This window comes from Pleurotus ostreatus, assembly GCF_014466165.1.
Source record: "Pleurotus ostreatus strain PC9 chromosome Unknown scaffold_7, whole genome shotgun sequence".
NCBI classification, from domain to species: domain Eukaryota; kingdom Fungi; phylum Basidiomycota; class Agaricomycetes; order Agaricales; family Pleurotaceae; genus Pleurotus; species Pleurotus ostreatus.
In genome coordinates this window covers 2,811,647-2,831,534 of record NW_023503162.1, presented here as the reverse complement: position 1 = coordinate 2,831,534, position 19,888 = coordinate 2,811,647, and the positions used below count along the sequence as shown (strand labels likewise).

General features: G+C 51.8%; 6 protein-coding genes across 6 annotated transcripts; 3 read left to right on the top strand and 3 right to left on the bottom strand.

Annotated features, from left to right (window-relative positions):
• Positions 1 to 242: 242 nt before the first annotated feature.
• PC9H_010223 (uncharacterized protein) lies at positions 243 to 1,822 on the bottom strand (the record flags this gene model as incomplete). Its single annotated transcript, XM_036779717.1, has 8 exons — positions 243 to 280; positions 330 to 440; positions 497 to 533; positions 582 to 1,309; positions 1,367 to 1,395; positions 1,450 to 1,520; positions 1,566 to 1,740; positions 1,791 to 1,822. The coding sequence occupies 8 exons, from the start codon at positions 1,820 to 1,822 to the stop codon at positions 243 to 245; spliced, it is 1,221 nt and encodes a 406-aa protein (XP_036629106.1).
• Positions 1,823 to 10,129: 8,307 nt separating this feature from the next.
• Positions 10,130 to 11,196, bottom strand: PC9H_010222 (uncharacterized protein; the record flags this gene model as incomplete). The annotated part of the gene is made up of 2 exons (XM_036779716.1): positions 10,130 to 11,019; positions 11,076 to 11,196. 2 exons carry the CDS (start codon positions 11,194 to 11,196, stop codon positions 10,130 to 10,132), a joined length of 1,011 nt encoding a protein of 336 aa, XP_036629105.1.
• A 938-nt stretch (positions 11,197 to 12,134) lies between these two features.
• Positions 12,135 to 13,377, top strand: PC9H_010221 (uncharacterized protein; the record flags this gene model as incomplete). Its single annotated transcript, XM_036779715.1, has 7 exons — positions 12,135 to 12,254; positions 12,305 to 12,425; positions 12,482 to 12,629; positions 12,683 to 12,733; positions 12,788 to 13,032; positions 13,085 to 13,110; positions 13,165 to 13,377. The coding sequence occupies 7 exons, from the start codon at positions 12,135 to 12,137 to the stop codon at positions 13,375 to 13,377; spliced, it is 924 nt and encodes a 307-aa protein (XP_036629104.1).
• Positions 13,378 to 15,299: 1,922 nt separating this feature from the next.
• Positions 15,300 to 15,992, top strand: PC9H_010220 (uncharacterized protein; the record flags this gene model as incomplete). Its single annotated transcript, XM_036779714.1, has 3 exons — positions 15,300 to 15,315; positions 15,403 to 15,899; positions 15,948 to 15,992. The coding sequence occupies 3 exons, from the start codon at positions 15,300 to 15,302 to the stop codon at positions 15,990 to 15,992; spliced, it is 558 nt and encodes a 185-aa protein (XP_036629103.1).
• Positions 15,993 to 16,644: 652 nt separating this feature from the next.
• On the bottom strand, positions 16,645 to 17,607 carry PC9H_010219 (uncharacterized protein; the record flags this gene model as incomplete). Its single annotated transcript, XM_036779713.1, has 1 exon — positions 16,645 to 17,607. One exon carries the CDS (start codon positions 17,605 to 17,607, stop codon positions 16,645 to 16,647), a length of 963 nt encoding a protein of 320 aa, XP_036629102.1.
• A 377-nt stretch (positions 17,608 to 17,984) lies between these two features.
• PC9H_010218 (uncharacterized protein) lies at positions 17,985 to 19,412 on the top strand (the record flags this gene model as incomplete). Its single annotated transcript, XM_036779712.1, has 6 exons — positions 17,985 to 17,992; positions 18,043 to 18,217; positions 18,265 to 18,335; positions 18,385 to 18,413; positions 18,475 to 19,319; positions 19,368 to 19,412. The coding sequence occupies 6 exons, from the start codon at positions 17,985 to 17,987 to the stop codon at positions 19,410 to 19,412; spliced, it is 1,173 nt and encodes a 390-aa protein (XP_036629101.1).
• Positions 19,413 to 19,888: the final 476 nt, after the last annotated feature.

Here is a 19,888-nt window from a genome sequence, read left to right as displayed (position 1 = left end):
ATCTCCATACTAAGGTAGAATTTGGATAGAATGTCATTGTACAAAGTTATGGGATACATATATCGCTGGGAATTGAACACGACAGCTCGACAACTCAGGCAGCGTGACTCACTGCTTTTGATCTGAAACGGCGACGGTCTCGCGCGGACTACAAGGACTGGAGTCGAGACTAGCTGAGATGGTTTATTACAAGGGTAGACTATGACAGAAATATTGCGAGACATGACAACGAGCACAGTAACTCATGCAGCACGACTCACTGCTGTTGATGCCCTGACCTCTGGCAACGGGCGTTAGGAAAATGGGCTCGGCAGGCGAAACAAACGTACTAAGCATCCAAACTTTCCGAGATCGTTTGCCTTTCGTCTCTAGCACACCCGAGGGAATGAAGAGTTTTCGCACACCTCCTCCCCTCATACCTTCCAAGTAACGGCTAACTCCTACGACTGAGGTTTGAGCGCGAGGGAAAAGCTAAGGAACGATATTAATTACACACCGAAAAGCGCTGCTTCGTCACCGATCTTCACCGTAGTCTATGCTCCACGGTAAAATGGGAGGGATTCGAAAAAGTCCCTACTTACAAGGGTTATGGCCTCGCGTCTGATAGTATACGTCCCGTCTTGGTTCTGAACCGAAAGAACGTATTGAACGTCGACCTCATCGCCGTGCTGGATGACAAGGCCAGTACCTTCTTGTTCGTCTTTGTGTGTGGGTGCGTCTGCGTGACCTTCTTTCGCCTGCTCTTTCTTGTGTCGTTTTGGAGATTCGGGGAGGTCTGCGTTGGCGACGGCCCTCTTCTTCGGATTAGGGGACTCCGGAATCGTCGTTGGAGGGTTGCTCGTTGGAGCCTTGGTTTGCGCTCGAGGGGTCTCTAGTTTGACGGTCGCCGCAAGCGTCTTGACAGGTGAACTCGTCGACTCTGCACGGTCGACCTTGGGTTTGCTCGTTGGAGCCTTCTTTCGTGTTTGGGAAGGTTGAACGGTCTCTAGCTTGACAGGCACGGCGAGCGTCTTGACAGGCGATGATGGCTTGCTTCGCATTGGCGTAGATTGCCCTCCGTGTGCAGGGACTTCGTCGTCCTCCTCTTCGGTTTCTTCGTCCTCCTCTTCGGTTTCTTCGTCCTCCTCTTCGGAAACTTCTTCAATCTCTTTGACTTCCTCTTCGTGAGATTCTTCGTCCTCCTCTTCAGAACACCCCTCTTCCTCATTCAATGGAGTTGTTTGAGTTGGGTCACTCAGCTCCCCCACACCTACATATTTCGGCCACTGACCAGGCCCTCCGCGGACGGCAGGCTCATCAGAGTCAACGACTTCAAGGGAATGAGACGCGTGTAGCAATTGGTGAGAGACGTTAGACATTCACATACCTAATTTACTGCCAGCAAAGCAAATGTCACTGGCGAGTCCGATCTCGATAAGATGACAGCTGTAGGAGTAACGGATGACTTACGCCGATCCCGAAATTGAGATGGTGTATTGGTTATAGGCAAAGAAAGGTAGATACACCTGAATGTGCTCTGTCTGGCGCTCATCAGTAGGTTGGGTAGACGATTGGGAAAGAATCACCTTGCCACCCTCGAGGGCACCAAAGTGGCAGACACACTTATTACCTGAGTCATCTGTATAGTGGACTTCTACATATGACCTCTCCGAAGCCTGGTCGCCGGCGAGCGCGACATGGGTGAGCAGCACAGACTCGTTAGCAAGCAAGTGGCTCCTGTTGCCGGAGTAAACTCTAGACCTAGAAATGATTAGGATGACGCATAAATTACCCAGATGAACAGGTTTCACCAAAGCGAGTCTTCGACGTAGCACACAGTCATTGTGGCGGATGGTAGGAGTGGAGGGATGGTGGTCGCACAAAGGACAAAGGGCCTGGTCATGCTGGGGGGAGGCATAGATTCACGTGATCATTATACAGGAGTTTAGGAGACTTCTATACTGTACACCCCTAAATAATATAGACATGTTGTGCTTGAACCATTATTGTTCACTTCAAAAATGACCAGAGATGTTTGTATCGTGGCAGAATCAGGATCCATGGCAAAGAACTGGTGATGCGACGAATCGATGTCGAAAACGAACCCTCCAAGCTTGACGAACCTATCGGTGTAGTGCATACCAGGAGGGTTCCGGTGATTCGCTGTAAAAAGGGACGGCGCGTGGGACTCGGTAAAATGCTGAGCAGTCGTGTTGTCGGCCAGGCCCCACATGGTTACTCTGCGCGGCGCACGGCCTACAGCAACCTGCAATTCCACCGTGCTTGCGTTTAGCGTTCGAGTGGCAACAAATGAACGCAATCTTCAGTGATACCGAAGGGAGCGGCATCTACATATGAGAATGCTGCATGGCAAACAACATCCTGAAGCCGTATAAGGACTTCTAGTGCGAAGCGCTTGTAGAACAACATCCCAGAAGTAGGGAATTGTCGGAAAGGGTCCAGGGAGGAGTGGTCGTCGCTCAATGGTGAGAATGGTGCGACGAGGAGGAAAGTATCAGTAATTTGTGATCCGTCACTTCTTCTGCGGGTGTGTTGAAGGATAGCTCGAATTTGACCGGCACACCTTCTTCGGGAGTCGTTGAAGATCATATGACAGTCCTTCTTAGAGCAAGAGAGAGGCCGATACACCCCATCAAGGCGCCTGACTCGTTGCATAGGGATGAAATTGTTAGGAATGTGACCACCGGCCATTTTTGAGTCAATTCTCGCTATACGCGCCTTCAGTAGCGTGTATACCGAGTCCTGGAGCAAGGCACTTCGCTTCGGCGCCACATCTCCTGGGTCTTGAGTGGACGGATCGTCAAAACCCAACTTGTCCTGCATGAAAGTTGATCGAATATCAGCGTCATGTTGAACAGACAAGGAGTTGATAAACGATTCGAGTTCAGGAGGCATTTGGGGAGCGGTTTGAAATAATGCCCGCAGCCGTTGCCCTTGCGTAAAGTGGCGAAATAGAGTGCCCTCAAGTTCACCTGAATTGAGTAGGAGTGATCGGTCACAAGTCCGTCGTAAAAGTGGAGTATTCGCACCAAATTTAGAATTGGTCATGATTTTTTGTATCATGCCATTAAACCGTTCAAACGCAAAGCAGCGCCACGAATGTACTGGTCCCCATCGCCTGAGATGTTCTCCAAAGTGAAGAGATATGTGCTGATTCGGTACAATCTTTATACCAGGGTAAAGAGAAAGGAGCGAGGTGAGGTAGGCGTGCATGTGAAACTCGTAGGCACGGACATCCGCGTTGGATAGCTCGCGAAATGAGGCAATCCTGACAGCTTGGACAAGATGCAGAAAATTTTTGAGCATGCGTCGTTCGTGAGTTGTAGCCGAACGCCCTGACCAGAGACGTGTCAGTGTGATAGGAAGGTTAACGGTGCAAAATGTCCTCCATTCGTCGGCTTTCAAGCGCCCTCCGGCTGCCTCTCCAGGCTGGTGTGGCCCTCTACCAACACAGGACGGAAGTAACAAGCGAGCCATATCTGCTTTAACCTCACTTAAGGTCTGCTTTCCTAGAACAGCGGTTTTCTTACGCTTGGTGAGGGCGGCGTCGCGGGGGTCTGGGACGATTAATAACTCCTTGGAATTGATTATACGCGCGCGTTTGCGCTGTGAAGAAATATCAGCCATACAGATCGGTTGCGCTATGGAGTCTACGCACGTCCTCCTGTATCCAATTGACCAGCGTTCCTAGATCGGCTTCGGCGAGGTCTTCGGGGGGGAGCTTGAGTATACCTCTGCAGATCTCCACAGCGACGCTGAGCTTCATATGGAAGCGCATGACTTCTCTAGATCCTTCTCTGTAAAGGCGTTGTGCTTCTGATTGGGGAGATAGTAGGCACTTCTTTTCCGTGGCGTCGGCCCACCCCATCTGAATGCGCTGGGGATCTGTTAACTTCTGGTCCCGAAAGATGAGAAATATACGAACATATGCCCTTAAGCTGGTGCTAAGAACGTCGATGGTGAGCTTCGTGTTATGAGGTAAACCAACTTCTCGACAGAGCTGGCTTAGAACGCTGAGGCCAAGTGCTTTTAGTGCGCTTTTGGGTCCTGTTCGCAAGAGGTGGCGACCTATGGCCATTTTCTCCTTGGAAGGAGGCTTGGCGAGGGGATCAAAAACGAGGCCAGCTCCATCCTTTGCAGATATGTCGAGACCCCAGACCTCACGGCAATGGCGTTGAAACAGCCCAAGATAGAAAGCATGCATGGAATCAACGACGACATGCTGAGAGGGATCCCAATAAGGCAGTCGAAAAAACTCGGACCATTGAACACCGTGCTTCTTGAGCAATTCGACTTGAAGCTTCTTCGTTGCAGCATCCCTCCATTGTCTCCCAAGCGTCTTCAAGGTCTCCCCGTCGTAGAAAGGCCAAGTATGATAATCCAAGTTCTGCATGTCGCTTGAACGGATGTTGCATTGTAGGCATGGCTTGCCACTAGTGTGCAATGAGGCTCCGGCTATTTGATGGGCCGCGGGCAAGTCACAAACGACTGGAACCATAGCGCAGCGAACGCGAACGCCTTGAGGGTGCAAGGGAGTTCTGCTTAAGAAGATGCCTTCGTTCCACAGAACGAGTAGGTCGTCGACGAGCGGAGAGAGGAAAGGGTTGATCTCTTCCTCGGAGGGCGAACTGGGACCAGGGATAACGCCTACGAAGAAAATGTTTTCGGGGTGAAAGCGAATGGAGCGCGGAAGGTTCAAGCATGCCATGTACATCCCTCCGACCTTGGCAACTTTACCCGCGGGGCGAGTGCATCCTGGATTGAGATTGTCGAAATTGAAACTGAAAACTAGGCGACGTTCGTTTGGTAGCTGCACCATGAAACGCCCGTCCCCTGATGGGCCATGAAGATCGCGAAGGATTGAACCGTCCCAAATGTCTTTCATCGTGGCGTCGGAATGGTGATTGCCAGCGAGAGGGAACTTGTCCAAGTGGGGTGCAATGTCGGACCTGCAGAACATCCAAGCTAGCCAATGCTTGAAATCTTGGTATAGGAATTCATGCTCCGGAAGGAATTTCTTCGTCTCGTCCTCCTGTTTCTGTTTTCGCATGTACGGCTCCTCAACATGCGCCCTCTCCCTCTCCCCCTTTCTCAGGGGGCAGTTACATTCTTTCGCGTCTGGGGTGGCGCGATACGTACATCTCTCCGGGAAAGTCGTTCCAGCGTTCCGATCGAAGGGGTAAATACAGTAACATTCAGAGCAGCAAGCGTATGATTTAGACGGAGGACTCAGGTATGGCATGGCGTTCATGACCGTACGGACATCTTTAGGGAGCTCCGTCGCCAATTTCATCAAATCCGGGTCCCCTCCCTTGGTGGCAGCGATCTTGACAATGCTCCGAACGCCTTTCAGAACATCCCCCACTTTCAACATGGAAAGCCCGCTGAGTAAGTGTAATGACGCAGCGAGCAAGAAAGTGATCATCAAAATGGGATTCCAGGCGAGTCGGGGGGAGAGGAGGACAGCTATGGTAAGGGGTCAAATGCTTGAAATATAGCCATCCGAGAAATAGACTTACATGTGTCAATAACATTCTTGAGCTTGTCTTGGTCCAGCTCATGTTGATGCTTCATCCAGCGCCGCTTCCAACCGTCAATGTCGATGAACGATCGCTCAATTGCACGAAGCACCAGAGTAGAACGTAGGCTCGACGCGTGAGTCTTTCGACGGAGAGGATGGTGCTGAACGAAATTCCGTACTTGAGGAAGCCACGTTTCATATTGGAGGAGGGGAGAGTTCTCAGGTGCCGATGGATCAAGCTCAAGTTGAGAAGGAGCATGTGACGGCGGAGCTGTGGCTTTGAAAACAGGGCGAAGACTGAGCGCAACATCGTTAATTTGTTCAACGCGGGTCTGAAAGGAGCGAAGCTGCGAACAATACGCTTCTAACTCCTCGTTGCAGTAGATTTTGGGCGCTTTAGCACGCCTAACATGTCGCGGTCGGTCGTCTTTCTTGTCCGTTTGAGCGCAGTTCTCGACAATCCCTGGGGCACAATCGACGGCCTGTTGCCAGCACACAGCAAGTCCCGATTCCATGACGGATAGTTGGTGTTTGGAGTACTGTGCATAAGCCAAATATCGTCCCCGAACGAGATCCGCGACGGTTCCAGGAACAATGGTTTCATGACTTTCGCAGTCCCAACATTTACAGAGGTACAGCTCGCCACAGATGGGCGCGGGGCGGTGAGGGAGGGGGTTGGATCGGATCGGTGGCATTGGGATGAACGTTCGATAATAGTCGAAACTGGCTGTCAGAGGGATACATATATACCGTGCGTGCGTGGACCATCGAATCAAAAAGCAAGCCACCCATGGACCAAGCCACTCTCAACTAAAGCGAAGGCTTTCTTCGAGGGTCAAAGGTTTCGGAGGTGAAAGGCTAAAGCGCATGGTCACCGAGTGAGATGCAACGTGTAGATCTCTACACGTTCAAAACAAACGGTATAAGGTAGTCGTCTTAACTGCGCTGATTCCGTCTCTTTGAGCACTTTCGAGATGGGAAGCGCCCGGTGGCAACAACGGGCCTCTTGCTTGTGACGCTTGTCCTCGCCATAACGTCTGTGGAAACATGAGGCAGACGAATGCGACCCTAGCAGTAAAGTTCGGTATGGGCGGACATTTGGCTTGCGGTAGCTGTCTCGTTAGTTGGTTTAAGAAGCAAAGTTCAAGGAACGTGCCATCCAGTTGTCCTTCATGCCGCCTAGTGGTGGATAAGAGACCGTGCGCAATGAAAAGCCTGACCAAGCTATATGCTTTGGCTAACAGCGGCGGTCCGAGGGGTACAAGAACGCGGAGCTTGACGAAACAGTGGGACTGCCTGTTTCCCGTGTTGAGTGAATGAACGAGCGCCGGAAGGAAGTAGAGACAATTTGTTGTACAGACAGTAAAACACTTGTTTGAATCTTCTATTCTGCTACAGGACGCGCGCAGACATCTAGCAGAAAAACTCAGTGAACAATGGATCATTTCGGGTTGCCGAGCACGCACCTTGAGCCATGTGCCATCCTTCGCGCATGTCAGCAGGATGTGCCGAAGGTCAAATGCGGGCTCCGTGGATTGGAAGAATGCAGCCTGACATTGCCTGCCGAACATCGAGTGGACTTGGGAGGATACCGGAAGCGAGGACCAGAGGACTGCCAGAGTCCACTTGATGGCGAGGGATATCAGAGAACAGTACAGCGATTCCAACGCCAGTGGACTGCCAGAGTCCAACCAGCTGCGAAGGTTACCAGAACCCAGCGCAAATACGGTTGCGTCGAAGTTTGCCAGGCGATGTGGGTTGACTGTGAGACGAAGTCTCGGACTGAAGTACAGTACTGACCACGTGATTGACCACGTGCCCGGCGCCAGGGGTCATCCATACATATTTGTTGTCTCAGTGAGCTTCTAGTATACGTGGACAGCCAATGATCTATACGATACGCGTGCGTTCGTGCCATCCATTGACTTGGGAAAGGACTCAATGACGAAATATTCAACGCACGTTGAGCACGACTGCTCAAGGCAATAGATACAACGTAGAATTGATGCAAAAGCAGTACATGTCGTGGATGATACAAGGTAGAAAAGGGAAACAATATAAGGTGACTTGGAAACAGCCTAAAGAGAGGGATCGGACTCGGTGGCCTCAATAAGAGACACCCCGGCCTCTGCCCCACCGTTAGCGGGTTCCTTCCGGGCCGTCTGAGGAAGAGACGGCTCGATGTTTACGGGCTGCGAGTCGGTGATAGGGATATTCTTCTTGGGCGTCCCATCAAGAGGCGGCTGGAGGTTCGCAGGCTGCGTGGCGCTGGTAGCAATCTCCTTCGGGGACACCACATTGAGAGACAGGTCGGATTTTGCGACCCTCGAGTTGCCAGGAGCTGGGCTGACAGCCAGTTCGCGCACATTCCATAGCTTAACTTCTATAAAGCGAGTCAGTCGCAGATAGTATCATCCATGGTATCAAACTCACTAATACGCAGTGTTGTATCCTTTGCAATCCCAGACAAAAAGGCGGCATTGGGCACGTGGGTTGGAGGAACGAAAATCAGGCGCTCTCCTCCTTTGGCCATCCCATCCAAATGGCCACTTAGCCCTATTATCGCTGAGCAAAGGTTGGTAGAATGAATGACGAGATACTAACCGTACAAAGCAAAATGGTCACCGATCGTGATACGCAGCTGGCAGTCCGGAATCAATATCAGGATAAGCAAGTGTGGGCGGGGACTCACTGGGGGCTTCTCGAAAGTGAGGGAGGCGAATTTCCTGAATGAACCCCCTTGCCAGACCTTCAAAACATAATAAACGTCTACTTTCGACCCGATCGTGATGGGGGCCCCGGTTCCTTTCACTCTATCCTCCGATTCGGGTACATTGAGACCCCCGGTATTTGCGATGCTCTCGGGGCGAGGGGTCGATGAATCCGCTAGCAAAACAGAGCCATCGGACTGGAGGCTCGTTGCCGTGTCGACGCGTTCCAGGTCAGGAGCGCCAGCCGCCTTAGTCTGCCTCCGTTTTGCGCCCTGACTCCTCAAAGGATGAGGTTCTTCTTCGTTCTTGCGCTTCTTCTGCTTCTGAGATGGCTTGGCTACGGCTGAGGATATGCTATTCGTCTCGCTAGTAGTGTCCGCAGCCTTTCGCTTCCTCGTTGCCTTATCAGAGTCGTTCGCTACCTTCCTGGTCGGCGCCTTGCGCCCCCTCCCGTCTTCCTCATCGTTGATTATGATGCTAGTTCTCCGGGCCTGTCGCGGAGGGTTTGCGCGGGCTCCAGCAGCCGCAGCAGGCCTGACAGGTGCAGGCTTCCTTTGTACATGGTCACCGACGCCATTGCCGCCATCAGCTACAAAATCATGCGTGAGTATAGAACAGAGCACGTTCACTCGTGCGAAGGAGTAGACACACCGGCAGGCATGGTGGTGATATTTGTCTTCTCTGGGGCGGAGTCACCAGCAGTGGTGGCAGTGGCAAGGACGGTGTCCACATCAGTGTCTAAAGTGACAACATGACAGGACAGGATCAGGGAAACAATACCAGGGAGACGCACCATAATGAAACCCAGAAACTGATACTGGACTAGAGGAATCAGGTCATCAGGTCAGCAAGGCCGCGGCAGGATATAGACGGCAGTGGCGTACTTGGGTCCGTCGTTAATGACACTGTAGGAGCCTTCAGCGCGGATTATATGTTTGAATCGGATTTGCTCGGTCTAAGAGACGGTGAGTTGGATGCAAGAACAAATGAAACAAAGGGGGCTGACCCTTCCTGGAGCCAGCCTTCCTAGCTCGAACGTTTGTAATACTCCCTCGTCATCATTGAACTGTAGAGAGAGGACGGAAATCTCTTTCCCCGAAGGTTGATCAGAATATTGTAGGGAAGTGATGTACCCGTCTTCTTCAAGGACGACGGGGGTCGTTGAATTGGCTTCGCTATAGCGAATCCTAGGTAGGAATGTTTCACATCAGTTGCATCGACAGACCAGGTCCAAAACGACGTGTACCAAAGTTTCTTGGTATTAGGCATGGAGAAAGTGTATCGGTGGCGCTGTGAGTTGGTGGAGGAAGGGTGATATGCTACCGGTTCCTTGCCTGATTAAATACACATTCAGCGAACAAAGCAGCTGTATAAAGACCTCTTGTGCCAGGTGGTCGAGGGCACACGCACGATTGATCGGAGGGCTCAAAACAATGGCCCCCTTGGACCCAAAATACTAAGTCCTCTGAACAACCGTCTTGACCAGCATGACCGCGGGTGCGCAAAGGTGTGCCGGGGGACCACAGCGAGAGCGTTGACCAGATGGATCCAGCGCGGACACCAGAACGCGAGGGTCACCAGAACCCAGCGCACCTATTTGAACGCCAATAGACTACCAGAGTCCAGCTGGCTGCGAGGGCTACCAGAACCCAGCACGAATGGTGTTTTCGTAAAGTTCGCCAGGTAGAACGCAATGATGAGATCGATCAACTTGAAAAGGAGCACGCAGTCATTGACACAAGCGCCCATCACGGGACTCACAGGGGTCAATAATACGACCTCGAGCCCCATGCATCCTCTTACGACGGTTCATGCATTCTTTTCAACAGCGAGTACACATGTATGTAGGTTGGCATAAATTTCTAGGGTTACGTATCTATCTGGTTTCAGTTCTACTTCAAAGGTCCTCCAGTGCGGTTGCCGAGGTAAGGATGGAAGCGACAGTCTGCATGTCGCGTTCTTCGTCGGAGTCAATTGTCTCACCAACTGCACTTCTCCCTTCCTCCAAGTCTCGACTTGCCAATTCATCGTCACCGTAATACACACTCCCTGAATCGCCTCCATGAGACCCCGAATCCCACTCGCGTTGGTCGTCCCTACCCCAGAGCTGGACGGGGAATTCGTATTCAACCTCGTCAAAGAGCCTTTCGTAGCTTGCGAGCGGGGATGCAAATTCGCATTCGATGTCGCTGAGGCCATCCCACAGCTCCTCGTAGCTTGCGAGCGACGACGCAAATTCGTATTCGTCATCGCTGAGGCCATCCCACATCTCTTCGTCTCTTGCGAGCGACGACGCAAACACGTCCCTTTCGCTTTGTTCCTCCCGGTCCCAGTGTGCTTCGTAGTGGGCGATCAACATCGAATCCCATTCGCTTTCGCTTTCGTCGCCTAGCGACTGCGCTTCGAAGAGTCCCGAACTCCATTCAGTCTCGCTGGTCGTCTCAGACGCGCTTTGACCATCCCATTGGGCATGGTAACTTGCAAGAAATCCCGCTTGCCGTTCGTCATCGCTGTCGCCGTCCCAGACATAGTCCTCTGAGCTTCCTGTTCCGCTGTGGTCCTCAAATCCCAGAGCCACAGGGACAGGGACCCCAAGGATAGAGTCTACGGTCGTGGAAGGGAAATGGATCGCGGGAAAAGGCGATGGAGAGGGGGATCCGAAAGGGATAATGTCGCCAGTGTCTGTGTCTCTGCCGAGCATGTGGTCAGGAGACCAACCGATAGCTTGCTGAGGTGTAGGTCGTCCTAAAGATTCGACGGCGGACATCGCTACCGACAAAGAGGTACCTGACAAGAAATACGAAGTTAGACAAAGACAAAGAGCAAGCTACTCGGCACATTACCTGGGTCTGAATCGTCGTGGTCTGAATCGTCGTGAGATACAGCAGATGTGACGTCCTCATCGCTGGTCATGACAACCTCTACAAATTCGTCGCCACCATCTTTCTTCTGTTTGCCATCCATAAGTAGCTGAGCACGTCTGAGGCGCCGTGATCCCTTCGGCTGACTGGGGTCAGGATGAGATGGTTTGGAATGAGATGATCTGCGTTTCGAGGCAATGGTCAGAAGTGTAAAGAAGAGAGCCACTTTGAGCCACCAGCGCGCATTGTCTTAAATACCAAAGCCACACCGACATGAGGCAATCCAACGAAAACGGGGTATGGAATTTACACGTGGCGACTCATCTTGCAGCAAAGCGCGACCGACGTCTAGGGCACGAGCGAGATCAAGACCGCGACTGGTAGGTGACGTGTGCCTCACAGAAGTGCACCGGGGGGTAAAAGAATAGGGCACGGGCGAGATCAGGACTTCAGCGATTCAGCTGGTATGTGACGGTGATATCTGGGAGCTTGAGTACGTCGAAGTGAGTTACCGGCCGAGAGTTGACTTTTGTCGAGGAGAAAACCGACAGCGGACTGCCAGAGTCCGACCGCCCAAATTGGTTTTCGAGATCCAGAGGACTGCCAGCGTCCAGCTAGCTGTGAGGATTACCAGGCGAACTAGTTTTTGAGGTGGGTCATCCAGAGAACTGCCAGATTCGAGCTAGCTGCGAGGGTATAGCAGGTATGTGATTCCGACAAAGTTGCGAAGGCGCTCGGGCTGACTCAGCAGCAAATGAAACTCACTGGGCTATCATCGGAGAAGCGGCTCACAAGATAGGCACGTGTTCCCCTATCTCCTATCTCTTTCACCCTTCCCGTTGGTTCATTCTGAGCCACTCCACTTCCTTCTTCGCGATGCTCCACTATGTTCTCAAACATGACAAGTATATGACTGAAAATATAGACTATTCGATGCCTCCCACAGGTCTGGCGTTTTCGACTGACGGCCGTCTTGTGGCAGTTTGCTGTGGAGATACAATCAGGGTGTTTGAATGTCATTCCGGCCATGAACTCTGCAGGATGCCCGTGGTCGGGGCTGAGGCTACGGCGGTTACTTGGGTGGCTCCTGGTCTCTTCGTCAGCGGATGGTCTACTGGGATCCTCATGGTTGCGAGGATCGATCGTCCTGACCCAAAAGATGTAAGGCTCCCTGCGGATGTAACGACAGTGTAGCCAACTTTATGTTCCAGTGGGCAAAGTTCTGGGAATTGCCGGTGCTCGAAGAAAAGGTCGCTATCCTGGCTCTCCATCACAATGGCTCCTTGCTCGCCATCTCAAGTACGACTTCTGTTTCTGTTTGGCTTGCGAAAGGTAAGAAACGAGAACGAGTTCGTTCGTAATGCACATAGCGCTCACCTGTGATTAAGATTCTAAATTCAAAGTCCTAAGCTTCTTCGCCGATGTCCCCGCGCCCAAATCGCATGGTAACGTCGCTGGCCCCGTTGAGATCACCTCGGTCTCATGGAAGGGCATGACAACGACCCTGGTCGTGTCTTACCTTCACCATGGCATTGTGTACGTCGTCTAGCTTCATCCAGCGATCCGTATGATTGAATCCTCTCCGCCAGCGGTTGGGATGTCAGCACCCAATCAATAGTTTTCGCCCACGCCATCGAGAAGTAGGTAATCTCCAACATAGTTTTTAAACTCGAACTGAAGCTTCTGGCGACAAGTGCGGGTGGCTCCCTTTCCCCGAACGGAGAACTGTTTGCAGCTTTCTCTCGTCAAGGCACTACTGTTTACGCACTTCCGCACGGACTACGGCAGCAAAGCTTCAATCGAGAGGATAGTTCCGGTGAGTGCGGCCCCGCAATATTCATTCATAATGGGTGGGCCTTGCTGGAAGGGCGTAGAGGGAGTGGCATCATCTGGGACCTTGAGACCTCAAGGCCGTTGGGACCAGATATATCACTAGAAGGTACGTTTGCATGGTATTCATTTTGCGTGCAAATCATGGAACGCCGTCTCAGAAGGAGAAAATGTTGTCTGCCTAGCGGTATGAACAATTCCCATCTCTCAGCGGTAGGCTACCTACTGACGTGTTCATTAGCAACACTACGACGAGGCAGGCGACGTATTTCTGATCGCGATCACAACTTCGTCGCAACGCCTCCAGATTTTCGAAACACATAGAATTGGGGAGACTGGTGATCATCCGAGCAAGCTAGTTCGTAGGCGTCATCATGACTTTTGCGTTCTGGCGGTGTTGTTCTCGCTGGGGGCCGCCGTAACACCTGCAATGTGTCGCATGTTCAGCGAATAGGGCAGCTGAGCCAAGAGTTGTCGAAATCCCAGGGACTTAGGAAAGACTCGCGAGATGAATAGATAAACGGAGACTTTAGCACGGCTGTTTCACAAGACTTGGCAAATGCATACAACATAGACTTAATGCAAAAAATCGGGAATACATTTCGTGGATGAAGAACAATGGGAGGAAATTTTGAAGCAGACTAACCAGAGGGCCGTCCAGACTTACGGACTGTGCACACCGCAAAGCTTGACTTCCATAAAGAGAGTCAGTCGTGGATAATACAATGCAAGGTATCAAACTCACTGATACGCAGTGTTGTATCATTTGAGCGTAATGGTCACCGGTGGTGATGCGCAGCCGGCAGTCCGGAAGGATAAGCAATTGTGGGCGGAGACTCACTGGGGGCTTCTCGGAAGTGATGAACGCGAATTTCATCGTGCCAGACCTTCGAAATATAATAAACGTCTACTATAGGTTATCGGTGGCGCTTTGAGTTGATGGAAAAAGGAGTGTGACGCTGGTGTTACTGATTAGTTGCCTGATTAAATACAACATTGAGAGAGCAGCCACATATGACGCTAGTGCGTTACGATGGTCACGAAGCTCAGGGAAAAAGGTCCGTTTGTTCCCGCCCAAAGCCAGGTGGTCAAGCCAGGTGGTAAGGGCAGAGCGCAATTGATTGGGATCGCAATCGTGGACCCGAAGGCCCAACGAAGGCCAACCTATTGACCAGTGGGACCACGGGAACTGAACCGATGCCGGGGAGCATCCCTTACACGAGCAGATGGATGATTCGGACACCAGCGTCCAGCTGCTGTGAGGGTTACCTGAACCCAGCGCAACTATTGCGTCGCCAGAGGACCTCCAGGGTCCAGCTAGCTGCGAGGGTTGCCAGAACCCATCCCGATGTCGCTGCGACCGAGGCAATGGTTGAGGTGAAGTCGGGATGAGTGGCGGCTTCAAGCGCCCATTTCCTCATCAACCAGTGTGACGAACCACGTGTCTTTCTCGGTCTCGTGCCTCCTTGTGCTCCTTGGTTCAACGCGCCTTGAACGCGATCGAGTGTACAATGGTTCATACACCAATACGTAGAATAGGTCGTCCTCGCGGCGTGCCTACAGACATCCAGCGGTTCGTGCAATGGTTCATACAATGGTTCGTGCAACCTTTGGCATGTGCGTACGCACATCCGGTGGTTCGTACAATGGTTCGTACAGACGGATATCCAGTGGCTTGTGCAAGGGTTCGTACTCCGATGTACAGTTGTACCCTCCGCGTGTGCGTACAGACCGCCAGTGGTTCGTACATTGGTTCGTACATGCAGACATCCAGTGGTTCGTGCAAGGGCTCGTGCAGCGTTTGTGGTTCGTACATTGGTTCATACAGGCAGACATCCAGTGGTTCGTGCAAGGGCTCGTGCGGCTGTTTGTACATTTACAAAGGTGTCGGGTGTGGCGAGCTTACTTTCCAATTAAGTCGACGTACCCTTGAATGTGTGCGCAATCACGTGGCAAGCCTCCTGTGTCAACAGAGGCACTCACCTCTTTGTTCAACAACTGCGTCACGGTCAATGTCGACTTTCAACGTTGGGAATTCGATGTGGTGACGCTTTCTTTTCCCATTATTTCTTCATCATCCTGCTGAAATTTCTTTAGGTCAAAAACCTTCATCGGCAACAGTACCAATGTTGTCCCAGAGCTTGCTCTTGTCCTCTCCCACGCGGCGTTTGTCGGTAAACCCCTGGGTCAGAGGTCGTCCATCGAAATTCATTACAGCGACCGTTGTGGAGATGAACGGGTGTTACACATCGCTGCTCTCTTAGCTGGTTCGGTGATATATTTATTGCCTCGTCTCCTCGACGCACGCTCACTCAGCATAGAGAGAACACATCGAGTTGAACTTGGCTTTAATCACTGACAACGGATGCGTCGTTTATGTACGGGGGTCCTCGTACGTTTTATGCCCTTCTTCGTGAGCACAATGATTTACTGGCCATGTGAAAGGACCGTCTGCCTTGCCGGTTTTAAGTGTCGTAAGTGTGCGACTACTCACGTTCCAGCGATTTCACCAACTACCAGGCCCTTCTCGGTATCGTAGTTGACGAGCATGACGACCAGCTTACTGGGCTGTGGTCAGGGTGTGGAGGTACCAGTCAGGTTGATGATTCTACTGCCACCCAAGAAGAACGCGCTGAGCCGACGACGAGTTCACCTGTCAAGACGCTTGCGGCGACCGTCAAACTAGAGACCCCTCGAGCGCAAACCAAGGCTCCAACGAGCAACCCTCCAACGACGATTCCGGAGTCCCCTAATCCGAAGAAGAGGGCCGTCGCCAACGCAGACCTCCCCGAATCTCCAAAACGACACAAGAAAGAGCAGGCGAAAGAAGGTCACGCAGACGCACCCACACACAAAGACGAACAAGAAGGTACTGGCCTTGTCATCCAGCACGGCGATGAGGTCGACGTTCAATACGTTCTTTCGGTTCAGAACCAAGACGGGACGTATACTATCAGACGCGAGGCCATAACCCTTGTAAGTAGGGACTTTTTCGAATCCCTCCCATTTTACCGTGGAGCATAGACTACGGTGAAGATTGGTGACGAAGCAGCGCTTTTCGGTGTGTAATTAATATCGTTCCTTAGCTTTTCCCTCGCGCTCAAACCTCAGTCGTAGGAGTTAGCCGTTACTTGGAAGGTATGAGGGGAGGAGGTGTGCGAAAACTCTTCATTCCCTCGGGTGTGCTAGAGACGAAAGGCAAACGATCTCGGAAAGTTTGGATGCTGAGTACGTTTGTTTCGCCTGCCGAGCCCATTTTCCTAACGCCCGTTGCCAGAGGTCAGGGCATCAACGGCGGTCCAGCGTACCATATCGCACTTATTCTCATCTCGTTGATGTACATGAATCGGACTTTTCGTTTGCCTATTATGTTGCCCTGTCCTTGCATGTCTTCCGTTTATCTCCTCTCTGCATAACATGAACATGCTTCGGCCACGCAGGCATCATTGTGTGACAACCCCCAGCACAACATGACTCCTGAGCTGCCTAGAGACTGCCTAGGTCGAGTGATTCTTTCATGTCGCGATGCATGCCTAAAGTTCACGTGGTTCAATTGTTCATAACATGAGCCAGAGACACTTTGGTACCATACAGAAACACAATAGAGTAGTCCAAGGGCTACCGAGTCGAAGAACGGTGAAAAATGAGCAATGACCTCTTACGCCGGCTAATCAGAAACCCCCCATTGCAATTCCACCTATCCCATCTGATATCATGCCACTCACGCGCTAGGACGAAGCCGCTCCCTCAAGGCCTTCAACTCTTCCTCAAGTACCTCCCGCTTTTGGAGTTCACTCTCATACCGGTCCTCCCACTTCTTCGCCTGCTTTTCCCATTCGGCCTTGGCTTCGGCGTGACGGCTCTCCCACTTCTCGATAAGATTCTCCTTCTCCCGCTTGTAGTCGGCCTTATCCTGTTTGAACACATCTGCCACTTCTTGCAACCTCTGCTCAAGTTTCGCCCATCCTGCCCTCTCCCTCTCCCACGAGTCTCTCTCCCTCTGCCACGACTCCTCTAAACCTTTCTTTGCGGCCAACAGATTCTGGGCCTGGGAGAGCTCTGCTTTGAGCTCTTTGATCTGTCCGCCGGTGTCGATGGCAAACGACGCGAAATTCTTGCTACTACTGAAAAAGTCTGACTTCCTAGACGACGAAAGCGATCGGGGGTGATGACTATGCGATGCCTGACGCGAACGGTCAGGAGAGCCTGTATCGGCAGATGTCTCGGAAGGCGCCTTTTTCAGATACCAAGCAGAGGCCGGAGAGCTTTCGACATTTTCAACAGCCTGCTTAATGATTACTGAAAGGTCGATATTATAGGATTTGAGCTCTGCGGTGAAATCGGCGTTGTCCTTTTCCAACATCCCTGCCAACGTAGACGCGATTTCGTCCCTAGCGTCGGCCGATTCAGAGGCTACCAACCTCTCGACTTGCTCGGTGAGCTCGGGCAAGCTCAGCTTCTTCTCCACTACAGCCAAAGCCGCCTGCGTGCGGACACCTCCCGCTTTGGTTGATCTGGATTCAGTCAATCGCTTCACGGTCGCCACAATCGCGCGGCTTGTCTCTAGGGATGCATCCGCCACCCGCGCTGAGGGAGGTGTAGCCGCATGTCGCCGTCGGGTAGGCTTGTCAATCAGTTCATCTTCTGCTGATGACGAGCAAAGAGAGCTAGTAGAATGCGCCATAGAGGATCTTCGCTTGCGGGCTTGTTTAGCTGAATTGCCGAAGAGATGGGGGTACTGATGCTGAAGAAAGAGGGGAGTCCGTCCAGTTAACGTAGGTTCCAGAATAGACAGTGTAGGAGATTCTGCGCGTGTAGGCCGCATTCCCAAGTCAGTATGATTATCGATATATGATAATCCGATCGTGAGTCACTTTGCGCTGAAGGATCTTGAAGGACGCTGGAACGTTTATGATCACAAGCACTGATGCTCACGTGTCGGCGTGCACCTACAGGCTGTTTATAAATAAATACAAAGCTTAATGAAGCGCTAGTTGGACTGGTTATCTCTTTGTACTCGACACCTTCCTCCTTCCTATGGACAACAGAAAAATCAAGAGTATGCTATGGTATGCAAGTTGCATTACTTTTGTGCGCCGTACTGTCATTGTTTCTTCAGGTCGCAAACCTTCGAAGCCCACTCCCTTACTCCACTCCCTCGAATGTCTTTGATGCTTACGCACGTCGCGTTCGCCGGCCCTCCTAGTGGTGCGAAGACGCGTGTAGACATACTCTATGAGGGGGCAAGACATGAAATGATCTGCTGCTCGATCGGCACATTGATTCGTGGATTTGTGAGCATAAGTCCTTTCCTTGCGGATATGCCACTGAAGGCAACTAGAAGGAGCAACTTTATATTCGTCTTCCGTTTATCTCCGATAAAGAATACATAGTAAACGTTCGAGGAGAATCGTGAGCTCAGCATTTATCAAGCATGCTGTCGTTTTGATGATTTTACCAGGGACATATGCCTGGCGGGTTACAATTTGTGTAGGTGTCCGACCGCTAGTGCTCACCGCTTTCGCTGACATGAAATCCTCCTTATTCTCAGTGGATCATCATCGCCCAGCATCGGACCTCTACGCTGAAACGCAGCTGTTCGGTGATTCAAGTCCTTCATCCAATCAGATGAAGAAAAGTCCTGTCAAACATGAGTTGGTTAAAGCAATGAGAGGCACTTCTCCGGTTGAAGAGGATGATATAACGCCCGAGATCGTGCTCAGTGGCGACGATACCAGGGTCGTGCCCTCTGCCCAGTGGACGAATTTCTTAGGTTGGCAGAAGGATCACGCTCAGAGGGTGACGTCCGAATATGAACAAGACGACGAAACTAGCCCTACAAGAAGCGAGATCGGACATCGCCGTACGACTTCACGAGGGCATTTCGAAACAGAAAAAAACCCTCCAGGGAGCAAAGTCAAAGTCAAGACTGAACAAGTGGAGCCGACGACGAGTTCGCCTGCCAAGACGCTCGCCGTGCCTATCAAGCTAGAGACCGTTCAACCTTCCCAAACACGAAAGAAGGCTCCAACGAGCAAACCCAAGGTCGACCGTGCAGAGTCGACGAGTTCACCTGTCAAGACGCTTGCGGCGACCGTCAAACTAGAGACCCCTCGAGCGCAAACCAAGGCTCCAACGAGCAACCCTCCAACGACGATTCCGGAGTCCCCTAATCCGAAGAAGAGGGCCGTCGCCAACGCAGACCTCCCCGAATCTCCAAAACGACACAAGAAAGAGCAGGCGAAAGAAGGTCACGCAGACGCACCCACACACAAAGACGAACAAGAAGGTACTGGCCTTGTCATCCAGCACGGCGATGAGGTCGACGTTCAATACGTTCTTTCGGTTCAGAACCAAGACGGGACGTATACTATCAGACGCGAGGCCATAACCCTTGTAAGTAGGGACTTTTTCGAATCCCTCCCATTTTACCGTGGAGCATAGACTACGGTGAAGATTGGTGACGAAGCAGCGCTTTTCGGTGTGTAATTAATATCGTTCCTTAGCTTTTCCCTTGCGCTCAAACCTCAGTCGTAGGAGTTAGCCGTTACTTGGAAGGTATGAGGGGAGGAGGTGTGCGAAAACTCTTCATTCCCTCGGGTGTGCTAGAGACGAAAGGCAAACGATCTCGGAAAGTTTGGATGCTGAGTACGTTTGTTTCGCCTGCCGAGCCCATTTTCCTAACGCCCGTTGCCAGAGGTCAGGGCATCAACAGCAGTGAGTCGTGCTGCATGAGTTACTGTGCTCGTTGTCATGTCTCGCAATATTTCTGTCATAGTCTACCCTTGTAATAAACCATCTCAGCTAGTCTCGACTCCAGTCCTTGTAGTCCGCGCGAGACCGTCGCCGTTTCAGATCCGTGACTGATTCTTGCTAGCTCAACGAGACTTGCGCTCGAAATTTTGACCCTGACTTCCAAGTCTGCCCGGCTCCTCCCCGAAGCTCGAGACGAGATTACATCTCAG